We start from the raw sequence: 27,270 nt of genomic DNA on the forward strand, positions 1-27,270 counted from the left end.
CTGGATAGCTTTCATAACGGACAAATATCATAGAGATAGTCTCCAGTAGAGAGAGCGCAGGTCATACTTGTAAAGTAATGGAGCAGGCCATCAAATAACGAATCGCCAGCACAAACGGATAATGGATTCAGGTGTCTTCAGTTGGAACCTAAACGCTACCAAGGGTTTGGAGCAATATCGGTGTAGACCCTAAACCCGCTCTTCTCCCTCGCTTCTTGGAAGGCCTCGTGATGCTGCTCTAGGCTGTACACCTTGTGTACCGAACCTCCGCGCTTTCCGAGCTTGAGAAGTTCTGAGTTGACCATTCTAATGACGGTATTAATTCCGCCCCGCGAGACTATCACCTTGCCAATAATCTTGATGTTTTGATGCATGACAAGGGTGTAGGGAACGGCGATGGTGCCAGATGGGGCGCCGCTGAGCACGACCCTCCCTTCTGGTCGGACGGCCTGTATTGCAGCTGAGAAGTAAGGCGAGCCCATCAGAGATCCAGATGCCCAGTCGTTCCTCGTTGAGCACAAACACATTCTCCAAGGGGACCTTCTGGTACTGCTGAAGAGCCCCGTCACGCCACTCTCCCCCACCAAGCTGCAGATACTGCTCCAGCCCCACAAACTATTGTAACCCAGTCGAATGCGGGGACCCACCCTAGTGAGGCCCCACCCTAGTGTGATGGTCAGTCCGTATAAAGGTATTCGTAATCTGCGGAGACTTTGCTTCTGGAATTCCCATGCCCGATCGATCGTCTACCAATGCAGCTCACTCGTCTATCGCGAAGCTCCATTTTGCACGCAATGTTACCCGACATTATTTTGCGCCTTTCGCCAGTCTATCAGCTCCTCTTTGCACTCTCTTTGGCCCTGCTTGTCTGGCGGACATGGCTGGTTATCTTCCGACTTTACTTCCATCCCTTTGCAAAATTCCGTGGCCCTCGATTGGGAAGGGTCACAAGCCTGTATATGATGTGGGAGAGCCTATCATTTCGTGCTACGTACACACGCCATAGTCTTCACCAGGTCTATGGTCCTGTTGTCCGTATGGGCCCCAATGAACTCTCATTCTCCAACAAATCCGCAATTAAAGACATATATGGCCAAGGCTCGCAGCCTTGCTTGAAACCTCCACCGTTCTATGCGGGCTTTACATTAACAGGGTCACATAGTGTCTTTAGCTGTGTTGATCGTGCTGAGCATGCGAAGTTGCGCAGACTTCTTGCGCACGCGTTTTCTGAGCGTGGAGTCCTCCAGGTCGAGGGAGAGATCTCGAAAAAAATCCAACGTTTTATTGCAGTCCTTCGCCCTTCGGAGAACCCGGTTGATATATACGACCACCTTCACCATCTGCTCCTTGATCTCACTAGTCAGCTGAGTTTTTCTAAATCCTTTGATCTGCTCGAAGGCGCCAAGAACCCACTGGCAGACGATATTCACGCCTTTTACGGCATCGCGACGCTATTTGGATTCGTTCCCTGGGCTCGGTATATTCCATTCGGTCCATTCAAAGCCGCTGCAACAGCAAGGCGCCGGCTAACAAAGAATTTATATTCTCTGGTATATGACGAGGGTGAGAAGCTGAAAGGCGGGTCAGCGCCACCGAGCTTTCTGAGGAGCATGATGGAAGCAAGAGACAAGGAGACGGGCACCGGGCTCTCCAACGAAGATCTTGTAGAGAATGCTGGCGTTTTTATCGAAGCAGGCAGTGGAACCACAGCAAGCTCGCTGGTGTATCTCATATACGAGCTTGCGCGACGTCCAGAGATGCAGAAGCGCGTCGTGGAAGAAATCCGTCAAGCCTTCCCGGACCCATCAATATTCCCAACCTATGAAAAGGCCAACAAGCTGGTAAGACGCGTACCTTGAACTCCTTTGACTGATACTAATGGATAATTTAGTCATACTTGAGCCAGGTAATCCGGGAAGTTATGCGTTTAAGAGGGCCGCTTTCGACATTTATTCCTCGCGTTTCCCCTGGCAAGACTATTGCCGGCGTATATGTCCCTGCTGGCGTTATCGTGGGCAGTCAAACTTACACCACGGGGCGCGACGAAAATGTGTTCCCGGGCCCGTTGGAGTTCAATCCGGACCGCTGGGAAAATCCCACCGAACAGATGCAAGCCATGGACCGACCATTCAGTTCTGGGCCGCGTGTCTGCATTGGCATGCATGTAGCTCGTGTGGAGATGCTGCTTACTGCCTGCGCCTTCTACCAGGCATTCGATGTCGAACTAGCCGCTGGGTTCCGCCACGAGGGTATGGAGCTAGACGACCAGGGGTTTATGATGGCAAAGGGAAAGTCTTTGTTAGTGAAGCTCACGCCAGTAACCTGATGTACCGTAGAAAGACAAGTACTTTCGCACCACTATAAACAAGTAACTAAATATCACGTTTCCGATACCCTGATCTCCACCATTTATCTTTCCATAGTTAATCCGCATCCCCTGGGCCAACAGCACTCGAAGCTGCGGCAAACGCTACTATCTCAGACGGTCGCATCTACCTGCCAGAAGTGCTCCCACCAACAGCCGACGTTCGAGCAACATACACGGCTGTGTCGCAGTGCGCTTCCGAACATTCTACGTGTACGTACCTTTTGAAGTTTGACACTCTTCCTTGTACGTTCTCAGTTATGAAGAGCGGTCGTTTTCCCCAAGAAAAGACATCCCGGGTGTAGATGAGGACCGGTGATACATTCATCACCTGTCCAGGGCACTCAGACAGCGAACACACCTTGATTTCGACTGGATTCTCTCGTCAGGGTAAAAGCCCATGATCCAGAAGCAGTATTATGCGGGCGGTATCGAGCGGATGGAAACGATCCAGGCTTATACGGTACCACCGTGGCACAGCCGTATGTCGACGGTATGTGAGGCTGATCATGACGCGGCGATAACAGCAGCCAAAGGCGCCAACGACATTGTCATTGTGACCAGTGCTTCCGACAGAGAAGGGCTCGTAGGTATAGGTGGCATCGTAGCATACAGATCGCCGGACCGGACAGACAAGATAGTGGCCAGATACTCGGTCACCCTCGGGTCGCGAGACGACCAGAACCCATACACGGCCGAGCTGGAGGCGATAGCGATGGCATTGCGTTGCATGCCCGATGGGCTGCAACATCGAGAACTCACGGTGCTGTCAAGCAGCCAGTCGTCACTGAAAGCGATCGCACGACCACGGCAGCAATCCGGTCAGATCACCATCCGACAGATCTATGAGCACATCAAACGACTGGGAAAGGGAAGTAACAGGGTCAGAATGGTATGGATACCATCCCGAGAAGACGACCTCGCCATCGGCCGCAAGGCGAAGGGACAAGCGCAGAAAGCAACCAGAGCAGAATACAGACATCGAACAAAAGATCAGTGTAGATTGAGGATTAAAAGGAGCGTGTGTTTTCTTATCTAAAGGAGCGACGAGAGTCGGTCTCTTATACCCGTGTTTAGTCTGCCGATTCATAGACAGCAGGCTGTTGCCTGACGCTAGTTGTGGTCGTTCACTCTCATCGTGAACAAGTTCACGATGATCGTGATCCTTGCCTCCAACAGTAAGCGAAAGTCTCCGGAGCTTGACAACCCGACAGAGTGGGCGGCTACTCCAAGCGGGTCGACCGAGCCCTACCGGGCAAGCATACGAAAGCGCTTTACGACAACCTAAAAAGACGAGAAGCCGACGTGCTCTCGCAACTTCGTACAGGAATGGCAAGGATCAACAGTTACCTGAGCAAGATAGGAGCCGCAGAGTCGGACGTGTGTGAGTGCGGACGCGCACCAGAGACGATGGAGCACTTCCTTTTCCGATGCTCGAGATGGGATACTGAACGTGAAGTTATGCGATAAGCGGGACAAAGCATGTTGGGAAACCTTTCCTTCTTTCTGGGTGGAAAGTCGGCGTCGGACGGGCCCAAATGGGCACCTAACCTAGAGGCGGTGCGAGCGGCAGTCAAGTTTGCAATGGCGACGGGAGGACTGAGGTGAAAAGGGAAACAGAACATGCTAAACACTAACACCACAGCTGACTACTAACATTGAACAGCCTCAATTTGACAGACCATGCTTCAGCTGCTGGGGAAAGGATGCTGAACACTTGGAGAAATCGGCCTTCAAGCAGGCCTGTCAGGCAGTCAAGCAAGCGAGGCTGGAAAAGAGACGAGCTGGCAAGAAGAGTGGGGCTCTCTTAGGTGGTCTGGACGAATAGCGGGGGAAGTGAAGACAGCTTAGCGTAGCCACCGGCCCTATGAGATCCGTTCTCCCGGGCGTAATAAATACTGATACTGATACTGATACTGATGGGGCCCCTATAGCTGTGGATATATTATTAATTCCTATAATATCTGCACGTGACGGTCAACGTTCCCAACGTAGTAGACCGTAACCTGATTGGTTTATGTTGGCAGTTGCAACGGGGCGTGGTGTACTGAGCGTAGGGTGGGGAATCACGTCTGATAATGTCAGGAAGTACCCAGGGGGTCAGGTGATACGCAACCCCTCTGTTCATCACAGAGGGGGCATCACAACCTGTAACTGCGTCGCTCCTGTAACCACTGTCAACCTATAGAAAATTAGCTGTTTGACAAAAATAACCCTGTAAAATCCCCCTTTGGAAAAGTGGGCTGAAAGTTTAAATTTTTTTGATCGCTTATTTTTGTCAGATAGCCAATTTTCTATAGGTTGACAGTGGTTACAGGAGCGACGCAGTTACAGGTTGTGATGCCCCCTCTATTCGTTCCTCATAGAGGGGCACTTCGATAGAATATGCCCCCCGGGTATTCTTGAGTAATCAAGTTGTATTGAAAGCTGAGGTAGCTAGAGTGTCTGTCTAAGGAATGTTGTGTGGTCTTTTATAAGCAGGGTCTGGGGAGCATCTCACGATGGACATCGTGAGATATTGCCACATTCTCACTCGCCCCGGAGTGAGAGAGTGAGCGGGACGACAGGTTCCAGAGTGAGCGGTAAGACGTTGATCCGTGCCGTGCGGCATCATGCATTCAGTCGCGGCATAGGCCGTGACACTTATGTATTTAAATCCAGAGGTAATTAATAGGTAGCCTGGACTTGTATAATAAGCTTTTGTAAATCTCGAGAAACAGCAGGTGGAACTTTATAGATCAAGGGTTAGCTAGTGAGATAATATAATAAGTGCGAGTTTAACATACAACGCCATACTGCCGTGGGGGAACTCAGCATCGTGGCACAAGCTGCGAGGGGCAAGGTCGCCACTCGACTCCCAACTGCTAAGTGCTTGACCTCGGATAGAGCTTCTTCCACCGTGTCACTGATGTCTTGGTGGGATTCGAATGTCTTCGGGTTGATGGTTTTGCTCATGAGGTACCAGAAGAGAAGGAGACCTTGGAGGGGTTAGGCATCTAAATGGTTTTGGAAATGCAAGCAGTTCCAGCATAGTGTGACTTACCGCTCTCACACAGAGCGTGAATTTCTAGAGGATCAAACCACAATGGTGCCGTAAGTTTCAAGTAATTTATACCCGACTCAAAGTCGAGCTGTAATGCTTTGGCAGCGCAAATTAAACCTCTTTTCAGCGGAGGGGAACAGGGGCTGTCAAACAGGCTCGACAGCTCCTGTGGATCACGTAGCACCTCGGGGTTTCGCAATAACCTTTTCATGCCAGATAGTTCGTGGCTGCTGTAAAGATGAAGAAAGGCCGAATTCAATGCCGAGTTCGTGTGCCGATGGAGTGGGGAGGAGTGCTCGTAGTTCATTCGTGACCACGCCTGGCTTAACGTATTCATAGCTGCATCCATTGTTTCAATAAATGTTGCCTTCAGGCTTGGATGGCAAGAGATGGAAAAGGCTTCGAATGAACAAATCCGACAACGGATATTGCACACAACGGCGAGAAAAGCGTACTCGCTGAGTTCAGAAGGGGGCTTGTTCCCTTGCATTATGCCTTCCATTATTTCGGGGTTGTAAATAACTGGTTTAAATGTATCCCCGCTGGCTTCGGCTCTTGACCACTGCGATGTAGTGCAAGGTAATGGATACTTGGAATCGAGGTATGGAATGTTGAGTGATCGACTCAACGAGGTTGAGAAGTATCCCGAAGCTATTATTATACTGCACGAAATGCATCTGAGGCTATGTTAGGAGTTATCAGAAAGGCAGATGTTAATCAAGCGTCCAATGTACCTGCTTATAGTCTCTTGATATATCCAGGTGGTCTGCGACTCTATCGCGGGAGCTGCAAGTTTCTTGATTGCTGCTTCCACAAGCTAACGAATTATTAGCTACCGCTGCGGCTATTTGCAGTAGGTTTGATTGTGCATACCTCGATTACATGATGGAACGTAAACCTTGCTCGCTCTTCCAAGTGTGAATCTCCGCTGAGAATTCCAAAGTAAGTTGCAAGCAGCATAGTCTGGAGTCGCGATAGTTCAAACTCAATTCCTGTCTCGTCGCAAATAGATGTGAATTCTCCCTACTAATATTAGTCCATTTGTATATTTTTGAGATGGCCGATGAAGCTGAAACCCAGTCGTGAAACAAAGTAAACTCGAGATGAAGATTTGGATGGCACCAATACGCTATCAAATGGCCCCACATTGGTCCGCTCAGAAGGCTCCATTTCAATGCTGTTTGGTGAAAGAAACGCGAATAGGGGCACTCACGTTGAGAAGGAGTTTGAGTACATTCCTATGCAAATTCATTGCCACTTCCGTCTCGTTTGAATACACAGCACCGCAGGCCATGATTTCCAACAAGAGTGGCGCTAGTCATATTCACAGTATTAGTCAGCATTCAAGTAACTTTGACAAGGTAAGTCTGCAGGATCACTTACGCTGGAGCGAAGAGACATCAAAAGTAGGGCCATGGACCACGGGTACGTACGGGGCCATATGCGTAAAGTATGCCTTCACGAATCGAACCATCGCAGGTCTTGACGGAAAGTGCATGTCTGAAAGCTTTTCTTGTCCGTTGAACCGTGACAAGTTTGCCTTTGCTCGTGAATGAGCATCAACAGTGATATCCAGACAGGTCTGAGCTTTTCGCTCCTCGTAATCAGAAGTAGGTGTACTCGCCTCAGGCAAGGCAGCAGGCATTGATTGAACGTTCCCTTTCTCTTGAAGCATGCCTCCGATATTCACCAACTGATCCAAGGGTGCGAGAATGCCAACATCGAATAATTGTGGATCAAATGCACGGCCAAAGTCCACTTGAGGTGTAGCAAAAGTATCGCCGCCGGATAAGTCGTGATTTTCGTGAGAAGTTGGGTTGAGACCAACAGCGCCCCCGTTGAATTGAAGCCATGGGCTGAGATCTATGCTTCCCAAATCCGCATGCGAGGAAGAAAGGGACATTTTGAAAGGGTGCCCGAGTCTCCATGATAGGGGTATGTGAGGGCACTGGCCCTCCCATACGGACGGGATCCTCTGGCATGCTGCAGTCACCCAAAGGGTGATTCATGCGATGCGCCGATTTCGATGCCAACGATGTCAGTCTGCTCGTTTTCTTTAGAGCTAGAATCCAAAAGTTGCCCAGGATGGAAGGTCCGGGTATGACGAATGATTGCGTCTTTTCTGGACGACTCTAAAGGACAATATCGGCATGTAAAGGGCTTGTCGGCGCGGTCTAACGAATAACTCGTGAGTCAGCGGGGTTTACGTGTGTAGTAGATAACCTACGGGTTCTTTGGTGACGTCGCATGTGGCTAGACCTGGCGAATGTCGCGGCGCATTGTGGGCAAGAGAAACGACGTGTGTTTGTCCTCGCATTATCTTTGACAGCACGACTAGCCTCAACTTCCTGACAAATGACTTGTGTTGCTGCCATTGAAGATTGACTCTTGTTCCTGCTCTCGTTGATGCCTTGCTTTGTCGACTATGTGGGAGTAGGGATGGGAAAGACCCCGCTCGACAGGATTGCTGGGAAAGCTGGGAAAGCTGGGAAAGCCGGGGAAAGAAACGTGTGACTTAATCAACGCTTGTCAATTGCCTCCTAAAGTCAGGTGCGCCGGCCCACCCGAATGCGGGGTACGGGGTACGCGGGGTACTTAATCGGCTATCTTAAGTTTCTTAACCGAGCCGGGGCTTTAGCCCGCGGCTTACAGTGGCATGCGGCGAGGCCGGGCGAGCCAACCAAGCAAGCTTAGTTGGCAACCAAAGTGTGAGACTGGGCAGAAATTGTGGGGGGCCCATACTCGCACAGCTAGCTGCTGTGCGAGTAAGGTTCGCTCTCAGAAGAGCCAAACAAATGTAAAGGCAGCTTGCTTACAAAAAGGCAGCTTGCAGAGAGGCATCTTTGATTGCGATTAAAGACACGTGATAGCAAATGCAGTGTGGCTGGTGGCTGGTGGCAGGTCTGCTGCATGTACCAGCGCGGCTATGCAGAACTGGGCAATTCCAATCAATGGCGGCGCTCAGGTATATCTGGCAAAAATCTTGGGGTCGCTTATCGATGGTGCCCGCAATTACGTCGTAATTCGCTTAGACCACGTGACAACTTATCCCCCGCAAAAGGCGGCCCATGACATCGTGTGCGCGACGCCTGATAAGTGCGTTTGATAAGTCCCCCGCAACTTATCTAGCTCCGGACGGAAAAACGACACCACATAGAAAGGCCTCGATCGACCGAGATGGCCGCAGACGACTCGTACACGGCCGCAGACGAGCGGGCCCGCGCCGCCCGGAGGGCGGGCCTCCAGGCGAAGAAGGACGAACAGCCGGCGAACACGGCGCCAAGGATGCAAACCACTTAACGTATTTCAATATATTGAATGGATTGATGATCAACGTCAATTCAACTCAATCAACATCGAATTTTGATTATATAATACGTCAATCCATTTTAATATTCTGTTGATTGAATGGGTTGAATTTGTTGACTTGTTGATTTAGGGTAACTTAGCAGATTTTGCTGCACGGACTTTGGCCGTTGGTGTCATGGCGGCAGCCGTTTCATTGAGTCAAAGTCGCTTGGGTCCCTGCCCGGCACAACTCGGATCACGCTAAGCCCAAGATAGTTAGGGCATGCTAAGGTTAATACCCAGAAAATAAACACGACTTCGCGATCGCGTCTTAGCCGGCCACAAGTTCTGTGTTGCAACATCAAGGTGTCAGACAATTGGCTCCACAGGGATCATTGATGGCACCAGTCAATTGATGAGAATTATCTAAGGGGCCCTTGTACTATACAAAAGAGAAAGACGTTGCTGTCTTATATAGAAGACGGAAATCCGTGTGGAACGGAAATTCCGAGTGGAATTCCGGAAATAATCCGGTGGGCTATGCCGTGTGTGCGACAGGCTGATATGCGACAATATGCGTACAGGACTGCAATTTAACCTGAAACACGCTGGGGGAAATTGGCCCTGGAAAATAATAGCGGGTCCATATTATTAAGAGTTAATTCAGCCCGAAGGGCGTTTTTATTCAGCCCGAAGGGCGTTTTATTCAGCCCGAAGGGCGTTTGCCTTTCGGTACGAAAGGTCTTCTTAAGCTCTGGGATTTCCAACCCCAAAATTTAGCCCCCCCCCGAAAATTACCCGATTCGGAAGCGCAACTGCACCTCCTAATTGGTCCAATCCTCCCACTCTCATTGGCACATGTGGATGAGCTTCGAATTCACCCTCCCCCGAGATCAAATGTAGAGAAGTCTTCATTGGCTGGATTTTTCTGTTAAGATTCACGTGAGATTCACGTGAGCTTCTAATTTATAATAATGACGTTGCTCTTGTCTGTGAACGGCCTCTAGTAACTGTATTCCAGCTATCTAGTCCAGGATGCTATTTACATCAAAGATGAAGAAGAAAGAAAGAAGTTCTCAAGTGCCCCTGAGCTGTGGGGTAATTTCCCATCCCTGGCGCGCACGAGCTCAGTACGTCTTGCGGCACAGCCGCAAGGATATGGGCCCTGGCCCGTGACATTACCCCCCTCCTTCCTGGGTGAAGAAGTTGAGGGCTATTTGCAACTCCTCTTGTGGTTCCTGCGCCAGAGCTTCCACTGAGCGGTAGCTTGCAGGTTGCCAATAGGTTCCCACGTAGGCTCGGAGTAACCTACCCACTTCACTAAAGCTTCCTTGCGCCTTACGCCTTTCTCAGTCTTCCAATGCTCATCTAAAATGCGTTCTACCTGCCACTCCTCCTCAATAGGTGCCGGTTGTGTGTTATCTGTCTCGGTTGTGTGTTAGGGCTGATGGTCTCTGTGAGGGCAGATGGTCTGTTGGGCGCTGGGCGTAATAGGTCAACGTGAAAGACCGGGTGGATCCTACCAGGTACGTTCAGCTGATAGGAGTGAGAATTGACTTCCCGGACCACTTGGTATTTGGCATGTAGCCAGTCCAGCTTCTTCGATGGTCTTGTGGTCTTTACATTCTTCAGATTCAGATAAACCCAATCGCCTGGCTTGTACCTTGGAGCTGCTGAGCGGGACTTGTTGGCGAACCGTTCTTGCTTCTCCTGGGCTGTGGCGATGGCCGCCTGTGCCCACTCTGTGGCGTCCTGCAATCGTCTGACGAAGTCCTCAGCGAGAGTTTCACCCTCCTTCTGCTTTCCCTCAATCATTCGGTCTGCTACCAGGCGGATCGGTTCATTGTGGTAGCCATGCATAAAGAAGAATGGGCTCAGGCCTGTTGAGGATGCTTCTCGGTTGTTTATACTTGCCATTGCGATTGGCAAGAGGTCCAGCCAGTTATCCTGAGTGTAGGTAGCCCAAATCCGTATAATCTTCTCGATCTCCTGATTCATACGCTCTGTAGCGCCATCAGTCTGAGGGTGATATCCCGTTGAGAGCCGTTGTTCAATCTTGAGAAGTTTGCAAAAGTGCTTCCACAAATCGCTCACAAACTGCGGGCCTCTGTCGCTCGTTATTGCTGTCGGTATGCCATGAATTGGGTAGTGGCGCTCAAAGAGCCTCTTTGCAGCTGCTTCAGATGAGATGTCATCCATTCCCTCTAGCTCTACCCCTTTTGTCAGGCGATCAGTGATCACCATGCAATTTGTCGCTTCATCCCTTCCAGATGGTGGTAGGTCTATAATGAAGTCGATCGAGATCTCTCCCCAGATGCGCTCAGGGATTGGCATTGGCTTGAGAAGCCCCTTCTTGGTGTCTCTCCAGATCGTATTCCTGCCGCAGACCTCACAGTTCCTCACGAACCGGCGCACATCTGCTGCAGCTCCAGGCCAGAAGAACTGCCTCGATAGAATAGTGTAGGTAAGGTCTCTGCCTGGATGTCCAGTAATATGGGAGTCATGAGTATCCTGAATGATCTTCGTGCGAAGGGGTTCTAAATTTGGAATCCAGACTCGATCGCGGAAACGAAGAAGACCTCGCTCGTCCACAGTACACTCAGTGATGCTAATAGTTTTCTCCTTCTGGAGGTGGGTAGGCAAGTTCCTTTCATTCCTAGCCACACACATTGTGAGTTGTCGGTAGAGTTCGTCCTTTCGAGCTTCGTGCCATAGGGTCTGTAGTTCTTGGTCTTCAAAAAGCCGTACTTCCTCTTCAAAGTCGATCTCCTCAGGTTTCGCCGGGACTCCCATTGAAGCAATGTGCACGCTTTTGAGGTGTTCAGACTGGAACATCTTCATGAACCTAGCCTTCAACCGTTCGTCGCTACCATCTGCTGGGAGGTCCTGCCCCCTACGAGACAGGGCGTCAGGACGCCCTAAGCTCTTGCCTGGCTTCCACTCCAGAGTAAAGTTGAACCTAGCGAGGTATTCGGACCAACGCACTTGCCTCTCAGTAAGCTGCTTCTCAGAATAAAAGTACCTCAAGTTCTTATGGTCTGTAAGAATCGTAAAGTGCTTAACTGCCTGCAACTCGGGCCGCCACGCTTCAAGGCAGCGTATAATAGCAAGGAGTTCCTTATCATGAATGGGGTAGTTGGCTTCAGCAGGAGAGTGCTTCTTCGACAAATAAGCAACAGGGCGCCAAATACCATGATCGTCCTTCTGTAGCATCAGCCCTCCTGTAGCGTAGCCAGAGGAATCAGCCTCGACCATAGTCTCTCTCTCCGGGTCGAAATGTGCAAGGATTGGGGCCGTAATGAGCATTTCCTTCAGCTTGTCAAATGCTTCTTCACATCGGTCGTCCCATTTGAACTGAACATCCTTCTTCGTTAGCTCGGTCAACGGTCGAGCTATGTCTGAGAAGTCTTGGATGAAGACCCTGTAGAAGTTCACAAAGCCAATAAATCCACGAACTCCTTTGACTGAGGTTGGTATAGCCCATTCCCTAATTGCCTTGACTTTCTCGGGGTCGACTCGGATGCCAACCTCTGCCTCAATCAAAAAGCCCAAATACTTGACAGTCTTGACCTCGAATTCGCACTTATCGATATCAATCTGGAGGCCAGCATCCATCAATCTCTGTAGAGTTTGGCCGACCTTTTTCCTGTGGTCCTTGAGGGACCCTGAAGAATATACTAAGACATCATCTACATATGCAGAGGCAAAGTCATCTAAGTAGTCTTGTAAGGTGTTGTTGATGTAGCGTTGGAAGGCGGCTGGGGCTCCAGTCAGCCCGAATGGCATGACTCGGTACTCAAAGGAGCCATATCTCGTGCGGAAGGCCGTTTTGTGTACATCTTCTTCCGCTATTCGTACCTTATTGAAGGCAGCGATGATGTCGAGTTTCGTGAACCACTTTGCCTTTGCGATATTCCTCAAGGTCTCGCTCAGAAGCGGGAGGGGGTATCGGTCCTTCTTGGTAATGCTGTTTAACCCTCGGTAGTCGACGCAGAAGCGGACTCCTCCGCCTGGTTTCTTCACTAATAGGACTGGGGCAGCCGCCGGGGAGCTACTCACGCGGATGAACTCCTTATCCAGCAGCTCAGTGAGGGCCTTCCTTAAAACTAGGAGCTCCTCTCTTTTCATGCCGTACAACGGGCTCCAAGGGAGGTTCTTCTCATTTCCATCTTTGTCCTTCATAATCTCGATTCGGAGGTCGATACCGGGTCGTAGGGGCGGGAGTTTGTCGGCACGTTGCCTGCTGAATGCCTGAAGCCACCGGTGGTAATGCTTTGGAAGCTTCTCTTTTGGGTCCGTCCTTGCCCTCGGCCTTAGGGCCTTGTCAATGTCTCTCACGGTGACGGCGAACACTCCGGTGCCTCGCAGCCTCCTATCTCGTCGTACCTCCGCCATGAAGACTGATGCCATTACCTGTTTAACCTTCGGGTCTGGGGGTGTCTGCTTGGCTCGATTCCACACCTGTATGCCTGACGACCCAATCGTAAGGCAGCCCTTCTTAGCTGAGATGTGTACATCCTCGTCTTCCATCCAGGGTTTCCCAAGAATGATACTATAGTTCAGCTTTGGGACCACATAGAAGAAGATCCTTTGGCGCTGGTGACCGTCGATATCAACTGACGCGAAAGTAACTGTGTCAATCGCTATATTTGGGTCGCCAGTAGCATTCTCAAGTTTCCGAGGAGGAATGGGGATCTGTGGCAGCTTTAAGGAGCGGAAGAGTTCTTCGTTCATAGCAGCGTAGCAAAGACAACCGTAGTCGACTAGACCCGTAGTGAAGTCGGTTCCATTAAGTCTGATATCGACTAGGAAGGGGTCTCCGTCCATCTTTGCTCTGCCATCTCTTCTCCATTCCCTCTGAGCTGCCGCGTGCCCCTATTGCTCGCCTCCACTAGTCTCATCCTCACTCTCTTGGTCCTCGAATGCTGCTTTAGTGACTCGAGGCCTTGCCGATGTAACGCTGATATGTGTCTGCGAATCCGGACGTAGGGGTGCTGCTAATGGGCATGTGAGGATTTTGCAGTTGTCTCTCCCACAGCGGAGGCAGCGGTGCTCGCTCCGTCGCGCATCGATCTCCTCCTGACTAACCCACTTGGCCCTCTTCCCCAGGAGGGCTTTATCCTGAAGTCGCTTTGAGGGGTACCCGTTGAGATTGTTGTTCCTCCTGGGTCTCAAGGTGCTGACCTGCGTTGAGCCCGGGGGGTTGGGTCCCATTCCATCATGTCTTCCCTCTTAACTTCCGGTTGGGCATGGCCGCTAGAGGCAGCAGGTGAGGAGGCCCTTGGCTGACTCCTGTTCCTGCTGCTTGGCTTTCTCCACTGACCAAGCAGCTCCATAGAGTTACTTAACTCATCACACTTTGTTGCAAGGCCAACGTAAGAGTTGATCTCGGCCCTGTTCACCGGCACGAGCATCATCTTCAACTTATCGTTCAATGCGTTGCGCAAGTATGAGATTTTGCTGGCATCTGGCCATGCTTCCGCATTTGCATTGGCAATTTCTCTCTCGAATCGGGGGTAGAAGGCAGCAAAGGACTCGTTCTCTCCTTGCTTGAGGGTATGTAGTGCCTGAATGGCCTTCTTTTCGCGATCCCGGTCTCCATATAACAGGTCCAGGCGATTAAGAAGCGAAGCAGGGTTAGCCTCAGGCCTTTTGGTCTCGATCTCCACAAACGTGGTGACGTCCTCCTTTGCTCTTCCCGATAACCGAGAGTACACATACTTAAATTGTGACATAGAGCTGCCCAGTGCATCGGCGTCTTCATGCAGCTTATTCTCCATCTCCAGCTTCCATCCACGCCATGTGCTCTTCTTTCCTTCGTAAAGGGCTGGATCGGGGAGTCGAGGGCGTGGTCGTTGAGTGGGCTTCTGTTCGGGAACTGGGATGCTGACTTCTTCATGGGGTGTCGAGGTACCGAGTCCGCTCGGCGTGAGGGGGGTGGTATTGGTTCGTCTATCGTGGACTGCAGTTTCGACGGCTTGTAGCTTCAATCTAAATTCTTCTTCGTTCTCAGCTAGAGTTCTTCTGAGTTCTGCGTTTTCTTCTCGTATGCTCTTGAGCTCTTGCATTATAGCTTCGAGGGTGATGATCGGGTGGGTGAGATCCATTCTGTCGGCTTCTGGCTCAAAGTCTTCAATAACAAAATAACAAGTACTCCAGATATGCAAATAAAAAGATCTTTGATGTATGTGAACGGCCTCTAGTAACTGTATTCCAGCTATCTAGTCCAGGATGCTATTTACATCAAAGATGAAGAAGAAAGAAAGAAGTTCTCAAGTGCCCCTGAGCTGTGGGGTAATTTCCCATCCCTGGCGCGCACGAGCTCAGTACGTCTTGCGGCACAGCCGCAAGGATATGGGCCCTGGCCCGTGACATTGTCGTTTGCATTTGGTGAGATTCCTGCTTCTGCTTGAACTAGGTGAAATCTATTACATTAGATCGGATTTTTAATATATAATATATATAGAGGAAACAGTGGATTGATTTTTCTCGAAATCTCATTATTGATCTCCTTTATACCTTTTGGAATACCTGGTACCCGTTGGCGAAGATTTTTAGTTTATGGCGGATGTCTGGTGCTGCGAACCCCGCTTCAGACGTCATCATCGTCATAGAACGCGAACCGGACGTTCCGAGCGGGGAACATCATCGTCTACTGCGTAAATGAGCCAGAACGACGAGGGCAATGGAATCGGAACAACAAGAACGTGATAGGGAATGGGAGGAGGAGCAGGAGAGCAGTGAGGGAGCGTCGAGCCGTAACCGACCTAAGAAAAGGACCACGCCCAAGGCCGCTGGCAGCATGATCGAGGCAATCCAGAGCCTGAAACAACTCCAACAGCAAGACTTCAATAAGAAAATGGAAATTATAAAGGCCGAGTTTCAGCTCGAGTTTACAAAGCTTCACGACCGTATGGCTGAAGTCGTCACGAGGACCACGGCCCAGATGGCACAAGAGTTATCCCAAGTCCGTAAGCTTACCCAGGTTTGCGGCGAGCCGGAACAAACCCAGCTACAGTTAGATATCATGAACAATGCTCATGCAGCACGATCGCCTAGCCAGACATATGCGGATGCTGCCCGAATGACACCTGTTAGTATTACCACTCCAATTCCATCCACGGTTCTATCGGCAACCCCGAAACCGGTGTTCTGCACAGCAGACACATCCAAGGGTGCCCGAGGATCATATGGGAGATACTACACCAGCAGTGCTTCACAGGACCATTGAACAGGAATGCGAACGTCTAGCGACTAACCTCATTAGCGATGCGTTGCAGTGACCAGAGATGGACGAAATACTAACCGCCTGAGGACTATCGGTAGGAACGAGGAAGAACTAAAGGGGATCAAGGCGATCACCGTGGCCAAGAACATTGTGGCTAACAGATGTTGTTGAATTGCGCAGCGATGCTGGGTGTGTTTTATAAAATCAAGGTTGTTATTATTATTGTCATGGTGAGAGCTCCCTAGGGGTTTATATCCCATGCGATTTCATCTAGGACTTTCAACTTTCAATCTAGGACTTTGTGATGTGACCCTGAAGTGAGGGGGAAGCTCCCAATTATTCCAACAACAGACAGACCGTCTGCCAGACCGCAGGCCGACAGACCGGCCGTTCTCGTCAGACCGGTCGGTCTAGGGTAGTCTGGATCGGTCGGTTGGCCTAAATGGGCTACTGTTTCAGTGCCCCCATTGGTCCACTTCGCCCTTAGGAAGACGGGGAAGGTCTGTTTACTCAACCTGGCGCATCTGCACTTGCCAGAAAACTATTGAAAAAATTCGCGTCGTGCTCCGTACGTGCGCATCCATACCTGCATCTTGATATCTTGTAGCAGGACTTCGAGCCCCGTGCCGTCTCTACCGCAGTCTCTTGATCCCGTTTCAATCCTTGATTCTGACCCTATTGGCTAGCTCTTAGTTTCGCATTAAACTCTTCAAATCGTGCCACTCAAAATCGTGCCTGCTCCCTAAAGCCTGCTGCATAGGTCTTATTGGCTACGCAAAACAAAAGTAACACACACACGCGCCCTATTGGCCAAATCTCTTCGTCCACCCACCCAGAGCCGACCACTTAAAACCGCGCCCTCTTCTCAACACGTGCAGCAACCGACTATTAAAACAGGCCCTAGTTTTGCAAGCTTCGTACCGAAAGGCTACTCAGCGCAAGGGAGCCGCCAACTTGCCCAATCACGCCCAGCTTCCAACTTCCCCCGGCGGACGTGCGCCTTCCCCTGTGCCTTTCGGTACGAAAGGTCTTCTTAAGCTCTGGGATTCCCCCCCACCCGCATTAAGTGGTTACCCGATTAGGAAGCGTAACTGCACCTCCTATTGGTCCGGATTAACCCCATCCGAATGCCCCTCAGAGGTGCCAATCTTCTCTTCCTCATTTGGCAATGCGCACATGTGAACTCTCATTCGCTCTCTGAGATTAAGTGCAAAGGAGTCTTCTTTTGAGGGTTTCCTGTTAAGACACACGTGAAATGCACGTGAAATGCACGTGCGAGCTCGGTTTGTGTGATCGCATTATTGCTCTTGTCTTTATATTTTATGACATTTTCTCTTATGCTTGAGTTAGGTGTAATTAATGTATTAGTTATTGTTGGATCGCGTACCACACATTCAATCCAAGGGATTAATGGTCAATAGAGTGTGGAGACCAAAGATGATGATTGTATTGATCTAGGATGCCTCGCGGCCCCCTCTCTTTCTCGAGAGGGGTTTTATGTCATCTCACGCCGCCTCTGACTAAGGTCGGCATATCGATCTATCAGAGGTTTCGTAATACAGGGTCACAATCCAACAGTTATCTAAATTACATTACTGCTAGTATTGTGCAGATGGATATGACAATAACGATAATCGGGCCTCATTTACTGTCCTCTCGCACAACTGTTCCAGCCTAGCCTCGCCATCAAACATTTCCTGTGGTATTTCATTCCCGACTATGTCCTGCACCCGCGCCTTTGACAGCAACATAATACCATCAAGCGATTTGCACCGCGATAGCTGCACATACAGGCTGTACGGATCGCACTTTCCTGGCTCGAGTTGTCCAGTTGTCGTATTCAGCTTTGTTCCGGTTCCTCGCAGCTCCAGCGCAATCTCGACGAGGGTTTCGCCTTGGATTTTGTAATCGGTGCATGCGAACGCGGCAGTGCAGGGGAGTCCTCGGCGGCTCACTTCGTGCCTCTGCCAAGGCCTCTTCTTGGCCCTCTTCTTCTTCTCGATGGGTATCTGGGCACTTGTTGGAGTAAGCAGGACCGTGCCTGGTGGTGGCATGTCATCAAACTTGAACTTCTTGGTGGACTCGGACGACAGGATGATGCCGGCAGGTGGTCCAAAGTGGAGGATGATGTTCGAGGCGAGTTGATACCCTGGGAAACTCTTGGAGTCTGGTATAACTTCCAGTGCTTTGTACTTGGCCCCGTTCACGAGCTTGAGGCCTGGGTTTATATTCTTCGTCACTACCACCGGCATGCCAGGCACGAACATGAACGTGGCCGGCACACAGATCTTGCTGTCATCTCCGACGCTGGCCATGAGCGTAGCTTCTTCCTCCGTTACCGGTAATGTACTGGGTTTACCCCAACGGTGCTGGGGTAGAAATATCCGGACTGGCTTCTGGTGGTGCCTCTGGAAGGCCAAGACCGCATCCATGTTCAGGCTCCATCTATTGCTGTTAAGGGGTGTAACTACTGTGATGCCCCTGCCCCATGGTATGGCTCGGCCTTCCTGAAAGCACCGGCTATTAAGAAGCTCCATGTCGGACTCGTCTTGCTGCCCCTGCCGGATCCGAGTCAGCAGCCGCTGCAGCTGCGGGTCCCCCGCTGCGCGCACCTGTTCGGTGAGCATAACGACGGTGGTAAATCGAGCCCAGAGTGCGTGCGCCCTCATTTCATCTGCAATCCTGAGGGCGGACCATGGCGTCAATAGCGACTTGTTTTGCACTGGGCGGAATTGGTGGAAATCTCCTGATAGTAGCACCACTGGGATGCCGCCAAAATCTTGATTCGATCCTCGGGAGGCGCAAAGCCGCTTGTTGATGTTGGAGAGCGTCTGGAGGCCCAGCATGCTCACCTCGTCAATGATGAGCAGCCACTTTTCGCTCCATCTTCTTCGGGCATCACCGTCCACGTAGGTTACCGTGCTGCCATCGTCGGTATTGCCGTCGGATGCGTTGGGTTGCATCCCACAGGCGGAGTGAATAGTCACGCCGTTGATCCGCGCTGCTGCGGCCCCCGATGTCGCCGTCATGAGCAGCCTGTGCGATATGTCTTTGCTAGCGAACAATTCCGCCAACGCCTCGATGACCCTGGACTTCCCGGTGCCGCCCTCCCCACCCAGGAACTCGCATAGTTGTGCGTTATCATTGTTCTCGACATTACTGCTATCGAAATCATCGCTGTCACCTTCGTCCGGGATGGTGTCGAGATGGCGACATACTAAAAGGAAGGCAATTTCCTGCCGCTCGTTCAGGGTGAACCTGCTTGCGATCTGCCGACCGGCATGGAGGAATGTGGTTGACGGTCCAAAAGCGACCGTAGTGCTGGGTCCATCAGTGTTCCTGGTGTCTGTTTCCGATATCTCTATGCTATCTTCTCCTGCACCCGCAAAAGTATGGTTCAATAATGCTTCTGTGCCGGCAGCCGTGTTCTGAGTATCCTGAACTCCGTCAGAGCCTTGGATTCTTTGCACGATTTCCTTGTCGGCTTTATCCTGCTTGCTCTTAATCCCCCTGAGCTGATGTTGCATTGGGAGCTCGCTTCTAGCTACCATAGTTGGCTGGTACTGCTCAAGGCTCTCAGCAGGGGCGACAGTCTCAAGATCATCTGCAAAGTCGGTGATATCTGCGTGGGCTTCATGAAGCTGATCTAGCAGCTTAACGAGAGACTCCGAACCAGCGGTCACCTGGTTGGGAGCTGTGGCACCCCGTACTGTTTCCATCAGTCGGCGAAGCTGGCCAACCTGATCTGAGCGATACGTTTTTACTGGGCCCATAGAATCTTGGATATCATCCCCCATAGCATCGATATCATCTAAAATGGCATCGTCCCCTGCAACTGCCCACTGCTTCGCGTCTCGCCGCGCATCTTCCGCTGATCGCTTCAAGAGCTGGATGTTGCTTGCGATAGTCTGGAGTCTTTTGGGAGTCGCCGTCTCCAGTGTTCCCGGATTTCATTAATATCGCCTGATGCTGCGGTAGTGAACTTCTCCCATGGCACAAAGAGTGCGAGGTGCTGTACTGCAGCTCTGGTGCTAATATTAGTGTATGCTCCTCGTTTATCCATCCCATCTGTTCTATGGCTTGTGCTTACCTGCGGTATCTGTCTGCGTTTGTGTCAATATCAAAGTCCATATCGAGAAACCCGTTCATGCATGGCACTGCATACTTCCCCGGGGGTCTTAGAACCTGCACCCAGTCCCTTCCCGGCTTCCAGTTCATTTCAAATTCTATCTTCACCAACTCCTTGGAAGATGAATCTATCCTCTTTTGTAATGTAACAAGCGACACGTAGTCATAGAAGCATAATGTCTGCAGCACCTCTCCACGGTGGTGGTAGGCTTCAATGTATGGTAGCTTCTTGCCATCGCTTCCCACCAAGACCCTCTCCGCGCTGGCTTCCGCGTCGTTGCCGTTGCCATTGCCACTTATGTTCTCGATAGGTCCATCATCGTCGTCGCCTATAGTGCTACCGGTACTGCATTGCTGGAGATGCGGCCAGCGTCGGAGTATTGCCCAGTACATCGTTGTCATATTCACATATGACCATTGTTTGGTACTCGAGAACTCACTTGGGTAATCCAAGAAGTGCGCAATCACCTCCACCTGCGATAATGGCCTCTCGGTGAATATTCGGTTTGCGATTCTCATCAGATACTGGCGGTTTATATTTGCCTTGGCTTCGTAGTTTGCAGTTGTTGCACCAAGCCCGACGGCGCTGGTTGTGCTGATACTCGGAAAGAGCTCTGCTGCTATGGCCACTCTCTTCCAGATCGGATCTTCGGTTTTTGTGGCGTAGTTTGTCAGGTAGTATATCAGCGCCATTGTCTTGCTTTGGGTTCCGATGAAGGAGATGTCGTGATTGTGCCTCAACCCAACCGCCATTGACTTGTTCCATCGGTTGATCATGGGATGTGAGCGTTGGAGCCGAAGTATACCATCCGCGCCGAATTCGCTTTTTGTAAAGAGCTTCCAAGGCGCATGGAATCGACACGTGGGCTTCTTCCCTCCCTCCTTGTTATGAGAGTATTTGACACAAGTTGCGGTGTGGACATGCATCTGGACCCTGCCCGGGCAAAAGTGGGCTTCATCGTCAAACTGTTCAGAGAAGCGCCCTGTATCGGTCATCAAGTGGGATATGTTGTCGTAAACCACCCTAGTCTGGCTCTCCTCATTAAAGGCAGCAGATTCGTTCAGATCCTAGATAATAGTTTAGCTTCCGACCTACGTTGGCTTTTGGTTACGTGGATATATGGATGCACATACCTCGGCAAAGACAGAATCGACATATTTCAGGATTCCTTCCCGTTCCATCGCCGCACTCTCATCATCCTCCCCGTTTCCATGAGCACCGATGAAGTTTCCGAGCTCCAAGTTCCCCTCGAGCCATAGCAAACCATGGACATGAAGAGCACCGCGTTCGTTGGTCTCGACGGCGGCGAAATACTGTCCAATCCGACCAAACACAGATTCCTCCCCAACCTTGACGTAATGCTCAAAGAACATCTCTACTTCGCGGTGGAAGAAGATGGCAGAGCTTATGGGGTCGGTTATCGCCAGCTTCACTCTCTCATACCTATCCTGAAGGGCCCGAAGCAGGGTTGCTTCCGCGCCAGCCTTGTCCTCCTTTCGATATGCCGCCAGACGTAGTTTTACCGGGTTCGTAATGTCATTAGGGTTCAGCGTAAACCAAATCGCCGGTATACCGTATCTGATGATGAGCGCTTTAATCTTTCTGCGCATGGCTAGCCGCGACTCCTGCGACATGGCCTGTTTGTAGCCAAAGTATGAGATGTGTCGCAGGAGCTTTTTGATATCTTCATCTCGGGTGCTCCCGCCAGCCTCTAACTCCTTTTGCACTTCCGCCAGTCTGTCTAGTGTTAACGACTGAATGATCCTCTCAACCTCAGGAAAATCGGTCCGTCGCACGCTCACCATACTTACTCCTCTATTCCTAGACCGAACCTCTATGTTGAAGACTAGGAATGAAAACGCCGGATGATTGGCAAAGCGACCACCATGTCGTTGCAGCACCTTCTTCATCCATGCGCGAAGTCCGAGATTACGTGTTGGCGAAATCGCATCCTCTCCACCCTCTCCAATACCGTCTCTATTACGGATATGCCCTGTGAGCTGGACACTGTTCTTCCACAGGTCCGATTCCATCTCTTCCTTGCACCGTGGCCCACCAAAACCGAACGGGAATAGTGTTGGAAATGCTTTTGCAAGATGCCAGAGATCATTGACATCTGCAAACTCGTTGCCTCTTGAAATGTGAATGTATGGCTGAAGGTGCGAATCCTGCGCGCTCCCAGCCGGCGGGTTGGGCGGCTGTGCCTGCGCATTTGTCTGTCCACCTCTGATTGTATCAATGGCAAATTGCAGTTTATCGGCATCTGTTGCTCGCGGTGCTGTATCCAGTGGAAACATACCAGATGCAAGCATCTCATCAAGAAAGCTTCCCATGCCCTCATACTCGAGCTCCTCCCGACTGCGCTCGTCATAGAGCTGCTGATCCTCGTCGTAACTTACATCATTCTCATCATACGCTCTGCCCAGCCCGTCCACAATCTGTTCGAGTGACTGGGGCCCAGTGTCATCCATTCCACGTTCTGCCGGGGGCACAATGTGCGCTGTTCGCGTTTCTTCCCATGCCGATGGTTCATCTCTCTCTATCCTGTCATAGATCGGGCTCGGAACCCCATGCGCCGGCTCTCCCCAACTATCCAACTCGGCTTTGTCGATTTCGATGTGCCGATAGTGGGGGTTAAATTCTTTTAGCCAAAGCAACGCCCGTTCCACAGCTCCTCGCCGGACTGAGAGCAACTTGGATAGATCGCTGGGGGCTGGTCTCTGCGGCCCATGCCAGGATATATGGATGTCCTCCAAAGATTGTAGAAGCGGATGTGGTAGTACTGTGGTAACCAAGTCTTGAACATTGTTTGGAAACACAGTTATATGACCCTTCACATGCCGTGCATATGCCGTACTCTGTTTGGTGCTTTTTGTGACTTTGATTCTTGCAACGAAACCGAAATGGGTGTTGAGTGCGATCAGCTTCTCCTCAACCAATGTCAAGTCTCTGAGAGCATCCGGGTACATGTGCTCGCAACCAAGTGCTTGATGCAAGTTCCCGCCCCGCGCCATATTGCATTCGCGGATCTTCATTGCACAGTTTTCGCAGCTCGGTATAGCCTTGCCAACAGGGAAGCAATCGGGACATGAATACGTGCGGCAGCTATTCATCGCTGCGCTATTCGTCCACTCTTCCCAGCTAAGCTCTTTCATCTCCATGGTGCTGATCTTCTGATAGCATATCATGCATGTGTGTATGGGTAGGGTGTCCATGTTGTGAAATGCTTGATAAAAGTCCATGACTGTGGATATATTCCTCTCACGGGGGACCGGCTTACGCCAATTCTTTGTGTAGGATATTCTCTCCTTCTCTGTAAATTCATCTTCCAGATGCTTAATAGCTCTCTTGAATGCCTGGGTTTGCTCTTCAAGGTTGCTATTCTCAACCTGTCTTCGATTTTGCCTTTTGTTTTGTTCTTGTCCGTGTTGGTCAGCCTTACGCTTGGCGCCAAGTTCTTGTTGGCCATGTTGATCCACATCTGAAAAGCTTGGAATGCTCATACATTGCTGCATGCCCAGTGCATTGCGCGGGTGATATTGGCTCGCGTTGCTTATTTCTGCAGCTTGTGTGGGGTTTGGTGCTATAAGCGGTTGCACTGGTACAGGTTTTAGTTGCTGTGGAGCATTAGATGGCAACTGGGAACTGGCTGGGGGGTCCCAACGGCAACCAGTGGTCTTTGCTGTTGGGTTTGTCTCCTTTGCCGCCAGTTTCTTTCCCGGGCCTCTTTCCGTCTTGATGAACGAGAAGTTCGCGGTTTGCCTCTTGATCTTGGAGGCGCCTGTATTGGTGTCGTACTCCTTGGCGGCGGTCGACTCATCCAGCTTTCAGGTCCCTGTATTTGAGTATTGATGGTGTCGACTTGGTATGCACTTGGCTGATGTTCCTGCACCCGATTTCCTTCTCGAACATCTCTCCGCCTTGGTGCACGAGAACCTCGCGGTCTGCCTCTTTTTCTTGGAGGCACTTGTGTCGGCGTCGTGCTCCCTGGTGGTGGCCGGCTCATCCAGTTTCCTGCCGCCTGTGTTTGCGCATTGGCATTGTCGATTTGATTTACACTTGATTGGTATTGTTGGTGATTACCTGGTTTGCTTGGTTGGCCCGTTGATTGTGGTCCCTCTAGTGCCGCGTCTATAGGTACGGGTTCTGGAATATCACCAAGTGTACTCGGTTGGACAGTAGGGAGCGACCTCCTTAATGCCGGGCCCACAGGCTGGACACCCGGAATACGACCGGGTGTGCCTGGTTGGACAGTAGAATGTGATTCTCTTGGTGTTGCGTTTGTATTCGAGTTTCCCGCACCAAAGATATCATTGTACGTCTTCAGCCCGAGACTGCTGAGTGTGCTGCCAGGCGTTCGACCACGCAACCTTTCAAGTAGAGCAGATAATGACAAATCCATTACAAGACAGTGTATGTACGAATATTCTTAGGGTGTGTAATAATGTGTATTAAGCCAAATAGTGTCATAAATATGAACGATAAAGGTTGATGCCATTCACAATGCTGTTTTGTAATCGGTACATTCTGGGGCAGATTTCGATTCTCCCACACCAAACCCGGCCAACCAGTCCTACTCTGCTCTTGATCCGATTCTATCCCGATACTCCCACGTCATCTTTATCTCTATTATACCCATCAAATTATATGATAATATGGTCTATCGTCATTGTCTTGACCCACTTACCAATAAATGATAGGTCTATCCCACCATGGTCTTCTTTACTCTTCCAATTTCATCCCAATATCAGACTTGATTATTCATCCCATCATCTACTCGGAGCATCATCACACCGATATACCAATAGAATATCATATTCCTCCACCCTCTTATTCTTCTAACATTAATAACATCGGGCTTGATTATTCATCCCATTATCTTGTCGGAATGCCATTACGCCGGTATACCAATACGGCATCATACTCCTCCACCCTCTTATTCATATGGTCGCTGCAGTATTGATATACCAATAGATCAAAATATCCCTTCACCCTCTTTCGTTGTAATGGTAACATCGATGGGCACATATGTGATTGATATAATACACACCACGTTATTTCATCTACCTATCAAATACTGCTCAGCTCTCATACTTTCTTTTTTTTTTTTTTTTCATGCATTAATTTCGTAGTCAATCCTTTGTAATCATAGAAGAAGCAATTCTGTTCAACAGCTACGTTGATTGATCAATTCCGCTGTGCAAGTATCCACTTAACAGGCATCAAGGTTCTTACCTCAAGATGCTTTACTGCGATCGGCGACATGTGCTGACGTTTTGGCCAATCCTTTGTACTCATGGAAAAAGCAGATCTGTTCACCATCTATCTTAATTGATCAATTCAATTGTGCGAGTATCCACATCAGCAGGGATAGTAGCTCTTGGCTGAAAATGTTGGATGGAGATCGGCGATGCCACATCCTCTCTGCGCAATGAAATACAGTATCTTTACCAAGTGGTATCAATCTTCGCATTGTATAGTTATACGATAATATTTAATCGATTATAAATATCAGATGTGTTTCTCCTTTGTTCTGTACATTTGCATGCCAATCTTACAGGCTTATCTTACAATTGCTCTCTCTCTCTCTCTCTCCCTTACACACAGAGTCGTAATCTTAACTGCTCTCCCATTTTTTATCGAAACATTTGCCAGTTCAATATATCATGTCTTCATCAACTTCTACCTCAAATTCTACCTCAACTTCCACTCTTAGCGGTCATCCCCCTCCGCGCATGCCTTATGACTCTCAGAAAAACCTTGGTAGTGATATGACCATGTCCTTTTTTGGTCAGCTGGATACCCCAACGCGGTTTCCTACATCAGATGAACAACTCATAAAGAGCCTTAATGTTGAAGCTCTTGGCAGGGTTTTCCTTCCACCCCCTCCCTATATGACACTGCCTGAATATTCTGTGCTGCGTCCTGAAGGGTGTCGATCCCCTGATCCACTCCCGATTTACTTTAGTCTCAACCTCTCTGTCTATAACCAGCAGATTGTTGAATCGGAGTGGGAGAATCAGTGGTTCCATTTCACTGGAAAAGTACACCCCTACGCACTGGAGTGGGTGCTACGGGAGCCTGATGTTTTCGGCGATGAAGATGGTGACGGCGAAGTGTACAAGGTTCCAGTTGTTCTCATACGCGACTTTGGATACCAAGCGTAAGCAGACTTATCAATTTCCCTTAGCTCGAGTTCGACTATCGCGCTTGCCGCTAATGTAACTATCAGCATTGACCCACGAACTCTTTGCAATGGTGAGGGCTTTCCACTTATCCAACCGGTTGTTTCTTTGACCGGGCAGGTTCTCGGGACAGGTCAAACCCACTTGATCAAGGACTCTGTCCCGCTGTTGGATGATGCGCAGCTGAGATGCTGTGCATTTATCCAGTGCTGTACCTACATCACGCCGGGTCAGCCATCAAAGAGCCCTTTCAAAGGCTTCCACCCCTTCCAAGTTTTTATTCTCTTTCCTATTCGCGCTTTGCCATTCTCTCTCCTCTGCAAGAAGATGGCAGATAGGAAAGATACACAGTTTGTTCCAGGTGTTCCCTTCAACTGCGTCGGCAAGATTGTTGGCCTGCTTGACCATAGTCTTATGGTAGCCGCCCCTACAGTTGATGAGAAGGACTATGTTTTCATTGTCGTTCCCGACTCTTGGGCGTTTCCGGACAAGAGCACGCCACCTGCACCTGCCGCTAACAGAGTCCCCCCTCTAAAACCGAACCTGGCCCATCCCAAGCTGGCGGATTCGCAGCAGCGAGGTCTATGTTCAAGTCTCCCTCAAAGAAATCTTCACAGGTGCAACAGTCACGGTCACAATCATCACAATCGCCGCAGGGAGGTCCATCCCAACAACCCGATACTCCATCTCAGAACAAAAGGCCCGCAATCTCCGCATCTCCATCGTCTCAGTCAAGTTCGAACAACCCCGCCCCCAAGAGACTAAGGGGGTCTACTGTAACTACCGCAACATCTCCAATCATTGCAGGGTCGCCGGTCTCCCCTTTAACATCCGTAGACTCTGATGAAAACGATAACCATGAAGAAGGTGAAGCGAAGGAAAACGAGGACTCTCGATCACCTAACATATCTGCCACACTCCGATCCTCCGTTCGTCCTAATATGAGGTCATCAACTACCGAACCAGGTGGCAGGAACAAGAGGCATCCGACAAAGAGACTTTAAGTAGCATAGTATAGTGATAGTGTGTGGT

At 50.2% G+C, this 27,270-nt stretch overlaps 8 protein-coding genes across 8 annotated transcripts; 3 read left to right on the plus strand and 5 right to left on the minus strand.

The window, feature by feature from the left end:
* Positions 1 to 155: 155 nt before the first annotated feature.
* MRS44_013865 (uncharacterized protein) lies at positions 156 to 482 on the minus strand (the record flags this gene model as incomplete). Its single annotated transcript, XM_065617306.1, has 1 exon — positions 156 to 482. The coding sequence occupies one exon, from the start codon at positions 480 to 482 to the stop codon at positions 156 to 158; it is 327 nt and encodes a 108-aa protein (XP_065473378.1).
* Positions 483 to 794: 312 nt separating this feature from the next.
* Positions 795 to 4,193, plus strand: MRS44_013866 (uncharacterized protein; the record flags this gene model as incomplete). The annotated part of the gene is made up of 5 exons (XM_065617307.1): positions 795 to 1,841; positions 1,892 to 2,298; positions 2,483 to 2,578; positions 2,846 to 3,257; positions 4,032 to 4,193. 5 exons carry the CDS (start codon positions 795 to 797, stop codon positions 4,191 to 4,193), a joined length of 2,124 nt encoding a protein of 707 aa, XP_065473379.1.
* Positions 4,194 to 6,783: 2,590 nt separating this feature from the next.
* Positions 6,784 to 7,311, minus strand: MRS44_013867 (uncharacterized protein; the record flags this gene model as incomplete). The annotated part of the gene is made up of 1 exon (XM_065617308.1): positions 6,784 to 7,311. The coding sequence occupies one exon, from the start codon at positions 7,309 to 7,311 to the stop codon at positions 6,784 to 6,786; it is 528 nt and encodes a 175-aa protein (XP_065473380.1).
* A 2,598-nt stretch (positions 7,312 to 9,909) lies between these two features.
* On the minus strand, positions 9,910 to 13,523 carry MRS44_013868 (uncharacterized protein; the record flags this gene model as incomplete). Its single annotated transcript, XM_065617309.1, has 2 exons — positions 9,910 to 10,118; positions 10,220 to 13,523. 2 exons carry the CDS (start codon positions 13,521 to 13,523, stop codon positions 9,910 to 9,912), a joined length of 3,513 nt encoding a protein of 1,170 aa, XP_065473381.1.
* A 344-nt stretch (positions 13,524 to 13,867) lies between these two features.
* MRS44_013869 (uncharacterized protein) lies at positions 13,868 to 14,803 on the minus strand (the record flags this gene model as incomplete). The annotated part of the gene is made up of 1 exon (XM_065617310.1): positions 13,868 to 14,803. One exon carries the CDS (start codon positions 14,801 to 14,803, stop codon positions 13,868 to 13,870), a length of 936 nt encoding a protein of 311 aa, XP_065473382.1.
* A 578-nt stretch (positions 14,804 to 15,381) lies between these two features.
* MRS44_013870 (uncharacterized protein) lies at positions 15,382 to 15,927 on the plus strand (the record flags this gene model as incomplete). Its single annotated transcript, XM_065617311.1, has 1 exon — positions 15,382 to 15,927. The coding sequence occupies one exon, from the start codon at positions 15,382 to 15,384 to the stop codon at positions 15,925 to 15,927; it is 546 nt and encodes a 181-aa protein (XP_065473383.1).
* Positions 15,928 to 17,444: 1,517 nt separating this feature from the next.
* MRS44_013871 (uncharacterized protein) lies at positions 17,445 to 24,455 on the minus strand (the record flags this gene model as incomplete). Its single annotated transcript, XM_065617312.1, has 5 exons — positions 17,445 to 17,463; positions 17,716 to 19,839; positions 20,015 to 21,120; positions 21,187 to 23,877; positions 24,195 to 24,455. The coding sequence occupies 5 exons, from the start codon at positions 24,453 to 24,455 to the stop codon at positions 17,445 to 17,447; spliced, it is 6,201 nt and encodes a 2,066-aa protein (XP_065473384.1).
* A 1,264-nt stretch (positions 24,456 to 25,719) lies between these two features.
* MRS44_013872 (uncharacterized protein) lies at positions 25,720 to 27,082 on the plus strand (the record flags this gene model as incomplete). Its single annotated transcript, XM_065617313.1, has 3 exons — positions 25,720 to 26,216; positions 26,286 to 26,818; positions 26,865 to 27,082. The coding sequence occupies 3 exons, from the start codon at positions 25,720 to 25,722 to the stop codon at positions 27,080 to 27,082; spliced, it is 1,248 nt and encodes a 415-aa protein (XP_065473385.1).
* Positions 27,083 to 27,270: the final 188 nt, after the last annotated feature.

The sequence above is a fragment of the Fusarium solani genome, assembly GCF_023522795.1.
Source record: "Fusarium solani strain SB1 chromosome Unknown bctg00000009, whole genome shotgun sequence".
Taxonomy (NCBI): Eukaryota; Fungi; Ascomycota; class Sordariomycetes; order Hypocreales; family Nectriaceae; genus Fusarium; species Fusarium solani.